At 35.2% G+C, this 6,203-nt stretch overlaps 2 protein-coding genes across 2 annotated transcripts in view; one reads left to right on the top strand and one right to left on the bottom strand.

Annotated features, from left to right (window-relative positions):
* The window catches only part of LOC107642451 (protein LSM14 homolog A-like), a 4,332-nt gene extending 2,224 nt beyond the window's left edge, over positions 1–2,108 (top strand). The window contains exons 3-7 of the mRNA XM_016345811.2: positions 138–212; positions 314–1,183; positions 1,427–1,612; positions 1,761–1,868; positions 1,967–2,108. Of these exons, the coding sequence (XP_016201297.1) occupies positions 138–212; positions 314–1,183; positions 1,427–1,612; positions 1,761–1,868; positions 1,967–2,104 (1,377 nt within the window). The 3' untranslated portion in view covers positions 2,105–2,108. The remainder of the gene's footprint in view (positions 1–137; positions 213–313; positions 1,184–1,426; positions 1,613–1,760; positions 1,869–1,966) is intronic.
* The window catches only part of LOC107642450 (long-chain-alcohol oxidase FAO4A), an 11,502-nt gene continuing 8,356 nt past the window's right edge, over positions 3,058–6,203 (bottom strand). The window contains exons 3-4 of the mRNA XM_016345810.2: positions 4,446–4,987; positions 3,058–4,364 (exon numbers count right to left, since the gene is read on the bottom strand). Coding sequence (XP_016201296.1) covers positions 3,071–4,364; positions 4,446–4,987 — 1,836 coding nt within the window. The 3' untranslated portion in view covers positions 3,058–3,070. The remainder of the gene's footprint in view (positions 4,365–4,445; positions 4,988–6,203) is intronic.

Raw genomic sequence — 6,203 nt, 5'->3', positions numbered from 1 at the left:
ATATATATATATACATGTATATATGAATCTCAACCAATAGTAGTGAATGAGCTATTTGGTCACAAGAACTTGTGGTGTATGCATGTCAAGTATGGTTATCTAAGTTGTGCATGTCCTTATGAATTTTACCATTTCAGAATTTGCAGATCAAGTCTCCCCCAACATCTGCCAAATCAGAAGAGCAGATACATAATGATCCAGCTATTATACAAGTAATACTGTTTCATGACAATAATTAAAAAATAAATAACAATTTCCATATTTTGACTTGTCAATGCATTTGGATTTGTTCTAATATTTTTTCTATTTACAGTCACAGCTAAACTCTACAGCAGCCTCATTTGGTGGGAGAAATTCGACAGAATCTATTCAAAGGCAGGATAGTGTTGATATGTTTAGTAAAGCTATCCCTATTGGGTTGCTGTCACCTCAATCTGCAACTCAGCTAAACCCTTCAGATCAGTCTGCTGCTACTCAAGTTGCTGGTCATCCATCCTTTTCCACATCAATGTATTTGAACGGACACAGTGGGATATCAAGCAATAACTCTAATTCTCTGCTATATCCTGCTCTTCTTCAATCACCGTCAATGGTAGCATCACCTTTACCTTACCAAAGTTGGATGCAAACTCCGGAAACTGAGGTTCCTAACAAAGTGGGATGGACACCTTTATCAGACTATGGTCTTCCTGTATCTTCTACTAATACTTCTCTTGTAAATCAAACTCGCTCTCCATCTCCTAACCCTTTACAAATTTCTGATTCACTTGATGTTAATTCCCTCTTACCTACTAAGGCACCCATGCCATATCCTACGCCCATGACTTTTGATGGATCAAACATACATTCATTTTCTTCACCTCTCCAAGAAATAAATTCTATTGATAACCAAATAGCTGAAAAAATTTGCCCTGACCCAAGGTCAATTTATCTTGGACATGCCTTTCATCATCCTTCTTCATTTGTAGGTTACAGTTCAGGTCCCTTGCCAATACCTCCATCTTTGTTAACTCCAGATCAATTTGCACATCCCAGAGAAAATGTATCTCCTTTAACACAGAATTTGACCCCTAATCAGAAAGATATGGGTTCTTTGATTCCAACATCTTCTAATTCCTCTGTATTGATGCCTTCTATAGTGTCTCAAGCACCACTACTGCCATTACCAACTTTAGTGCCAAAGGTTAGAAAACTTGTATTCTTCTCCTTACAGATATGATGCATAGTATTAGAGTCTTCTATTATTATTATTTTGCTGTTAAAAATTTATAAAACTTGTGATCAAATATCATGGATTGATTATATAATCGGTATAGCTACCCTTATATCCTTATAAAAATAAGGGTACCATAAAATCATTAAAGCATATTACAACTATAAATGGGTTAATATTCAAAGACTGAGTTTTTTTGTTGATTTTTTGCAGCCTCACTCAATAGCTTCCCAGTTCAACGAAGAGTTTGATTTTGAGGCCATGAATGAAAAATTCAATAAAGATGAAGTATGGGGTTCTCTTGGAAAGGCAACTATGAACATAGAAGGAGTGGATGACAATGCTTCTTCTATCAGTTCAGGTGACAAAGACAGTCAAGGGAAGACACCAAGTCCTAAGGTAAGTCTGTAATTTTTCCAGTTACATAATTTGCTAATCTTATTTAATAACAAAAACTTAAGTGTCGAAGCATCTGAATTATGTAATGTAAATCAAGTTATGCTTGAAGTTTGATTGCAGACTTTTTATTCTTGTTTTCTCATTGTAGTCTGCATACAAGAAAGATGACTTTTTTGACACAATTTCCTGCAACTCTGCGAGTAGTGGAAGGAATGGACAACACCGTTTATCTGAGAGAATAAAACTGGATACCGAGGTCTGTAAAGACATCAGAAACTGAAATTTTTTTAACCATGAAAGTATCCTTTAAACTGCATGGGATATTGATGTATTGCTGACCTTTGCTATTTGTAGACGTTTGGCAATTTCCAACACAGGCCTAATTTTGGCTATGGTGGTGGTCGCGGTATGAATTTCAGAGGCTCAAATAATTGGGGAAGAGGTTATGGTTATGGTAGGAGAGGACGTGGCCCAAACTTCCATCGTTTCTAGTGACAAGTGGTATCCATGTTTTCTCGTGTCTACCAGAGCTAAACTTCGTCTTTATGTGTGTGATGTTAACATAATTTTTTAATCTTCGACATTTGGTTACTTGATGTCAGTCTTGCAAAATCACCACCAGGTTCATGTTTTATTTTTTTTGGGGGTTCATGAACTGGTATTTGATATCTACTTTCAACTAACTACCTTCTATAATACATAGCAATCAGTAGCTGGAGAATTGAGAAACTATTCCATTGAGACATAGTTTTCTCTTTTCCCATTCTCTTTCTTTTCTAAAAGGAAAAGCTGTTCATTTTTTCAGTCTCAAATGTTTATTTCTTGAGGTGTTGTACATATCCTTAGCAGTGGATATAATTCATACTATAATAAAAGATTTATGCTAATAGTAGCTTGTAAATGCTATATATATTGCTTCTTTTTTATTTGAATACGAGAAGAAAAAAAATGGTGAAATTTTTATTAATCATGTTATTTATCTTATCTGAATTCTAAACTCATGTGGCTGCCTTGTTCATTGATACTGAAAATGTATTGTTTGAGCTTCAAAGATAATCTGCCATGGTCTTCTCGAATTTTTACTAAATCTGGTCCAAAAGTATATCACTATCATCTTAAATTTCAATTTGATATAGATGTCAAGTTATCCTCACTGTATATATGTGCCATTGAAATATATAATATTAGAAAAAATATTCAGTGTTATGTAAGGACATGAAGGTTGTCTAAATCTACTTTTTACTAACTTAAGCTGACTATTAAAGCCTCAAGTTTTAACTAAAAGATGTTATGACAAAACAAACACTAATACACTACACACTCAGAATGATTGAACAGCTCTCTTAAAAGTTATTACAATTTTCTTTTTCTCAACGTGTGTTATTTGAATAAAGATTTTCATTCTAGACCACTGGAGATACAGAAGCAGAGAAAAGTTTATATATATATATAATTTCATCAACGCCTTTTCCTTCTAAGAACTTCAAGAACAGATTGTGCTGTGCAATAAGCTATAGCCTGAACAGTGATCATTGGATTCACACCCAATGCTGTAGGGAACACACTTGAATCTGCCACATAAAGCCCTTCCATTTCCCATGTCTCCCCTGTTTGATTCACTGCCGATTCCTTTGGATTTGAACCCATCCGACAACTTCCCATCTGATGCGCAGAGCACAATGGCGTCGTAAGCCCAGTTAACGGCCTTGAACTCTCCTCCTTAACAAATTTATCAAAATCATGGTAGCTAGATTGCTTTACATTCAATTTTCTTCCATTGATGTGATGTGTTCCAATTTCTTCAGCTCCTGCTGCTGCCAGAATCCTTAGTATCTTTTCAACTCCCTTTTGTAAATTATGTTCATCTAAATCTTCCATATGATAACTTATTCGGGCTGGCGAATCCACTGTCCCTGATCCTTTATCCCTTGCTAGTGCAAAGATATGAGCAGTTCTTGAAAACTTTCGCATTCGATCTTTAATATCAGTCCCGGAAACCCATGGCATGACAATTGAGAACATACCAGGATGCAGTGAAGGTGTTTGGATCACGGCTCCATATCCAGATTTCTCAAACTCTGCAACAACCGGCGACATGGCTGTCATTATCCCTCCTTCAAAGCTTCTCTTCTCTGCCTCAGGCCACACCTCAGAACTGGGTTTATCCGGGAAGTATCCCCAAGCCATTGTCACTGGGTGAAGATGCAAATTTTTTCCTATGTTATCATTCTTCAAGCCACTTCTTTTTAGTAACTCTGGAGTACTAAGTGCTCCACATGCTACAATTGTCACCTTAGACTCCACCACACATATGTCCTTAGCTCCTCTGTACTCGAATTCAAACGCCACCCCGCTTGCAATTTTTCTATCTTTTCCTCTCTTTTTCTTGTGCAAGACTTTTATCGCCTCGCAGCCTGGAAGAATCGCTCCGTTGCCTGATTTAACCAAGTCCACAAGCCATGTTTCTGAGGTCCCTTTCTTCTTCCCATCCTTGCAACCCAAGCAACACCAACCGCAGTAGTGATCCGATGGCGAATTCCTAGGAATGTTGCTCACAGGATACCCCATTTCTTGACACCCTTTTCTCAACACAGCATTGTTGAATCCTTCATCTTCAATATCTGATTGAACTCCCATGCTTTCACAAACAACATCCATTGCTTCTTTATACAGATCACTCTCAAACAACTCCAAATGATGCTCATCACTCCACTCCTTGCATACATGATCAGGGGTCTTGATGCATGCTGACCTAATATAATATGATAAATACAGATACACATTTGAATTTGATATGAATAAACAAAAATATTTGTGTATGATAGATACTTACCAATTAATTGCAGAGCCTCCACCAACAGTAGAACCTGAAAGTATGAGCACACTCATATCATCAGTTGCAACCATACCACCATTGAGGTACATTTGATCCATGGTTGGACCTTCAAGAAGGGTAAGATTGTTCCTAGCAGAATATCCTCCTTTTTCCAACACCAAAACCTTGTAACCAGCTTTTGCAAGAACACCAGCTACAACACCACCACCAGAGCCAGAACCAACCACCACTGCATCACATTGGATAACCAATGAAGGGGAACACAATTTAGGAGCAACTTTAGGCTTCCGACGGATCACCGAAACCGCGAATCCATGTCTTCTTAGAGCATCTGCAGTGATGTCTCTTGGGTTGTTGAGATGGACTAATCCTTTGTAAAGTGGTCCTATGGCATTTTCAACATCATCATCATCATTTTCTTCTTCTCTTCCTCTTGATTTTCCTTGCAAGAAATGGTCTTTCAACTGTGATTTGAATTCTGGATCAGGTCCACAATACCCAATTGCCTTCCATGATGAATTGTCTTCTGATTCATCTACCTGGAAAAAAAAAATCATGTATGTGATGCTTGATTTAAGGTTCTCCAGCAACGAGGAAAATCATCATATATTCATTTAAAACTAATGTATTAATTTTGGTTAATTGCTGCATTATTAACTTAGCAATTAGCACATGATTTTTCATGCAACAAAAGAACATTACTTTGGGATAATGAGCCATAGTTCTTTTGATTTTATTGCTTATCTCTATTTTATTTTTATTTTTATTTTGTTGAAACATCTCATGAATTGCAATATGAACAATCTGCAAAATTTTGGGCCAAGCTTATGGTCTATTGGGCTTTCCATGTTTGTGAGAGATACTTGACCAAAAAAAATGTTTATGAGAGATTACAAAGTATGAAAACTTGTCAATACACACAACATAGCCCAATTCAGTGACCAAAAGACAAAATAATGGAGTTGGGAGAAAAAGGGAGACAAGTTGTGTTACAGTTACTTGACATATACGTAAAGGATTTGGATCATCTAAATTTTGAATTTCACATTTCTTATTATTTATTTTATAGGTAAAACCAAAAAAAAATATTCAATAATGAGATATCAAAAACTTTATTCTCTAAAGTAAAAATCCAAAATTTAGAAGATCCAAATTCATATGTAAATAATGTCGCTTTTTAATTTTGGAATTGCTATTTCACTGTTGTTTTCCGCCCATATTAAAATTTGGTAATTTTTTTTATATGGAGACTATAAATTTAAGGGTCAGATTTATAGTTTATAATTTTTTTTAAATATTCCATGTTTGTGAGAGATACTTGACCAAAAAAAATGTTTATGAGAGATTACAAAGTATGAAAACTTGTCAATACACACAACATAGCCCAATTCAGTGACCAAAAGACAAAATAATGGAGTTGGGAGAAAAAGGGAGACAAGTTGTGTTACAGTTACTTGACATATACGTAAAGGATTTGGATCATCTAAATTTTGAATTTCACATTTCTTATTATTTATTTTATAGGTAAAACCAAAAAAAAATATTCAATAATGAGATATCAAAAACTTTATTCTCTAAAGTAAAAATCCAAAATTTAGAAGATCCAAATTCATATGTAAATAATGTCGCTTTTTAATTTTGGAATTGCTATTTCACTGTTGTTTTCCGCCCATATTAAAATTTGGTAATTTTTTTTATATGGAGACTATAAATTTAAGGGTCAGATTTATAATTTATAATTTTTTTTAAATATAC

Source organism: Arachis ipaensis, chromosome B05 (genome assembly GCF_000816755.2).
Source record: "Arachis ipaensis cultivar K30076 chromosome B05, Araip1.1, whole genome shotgun sequence".
NCBI lineage: Eukaryota > Viridiplantae > Streptophyta > Magnoliopsida > Fabales > Fabaceae > Arachis > Arachis ipaensis.
Note: the sequence above shows the minus strand (reverse complement) of the source record. Positions and strands in the feature narration are given on the sequence as shown.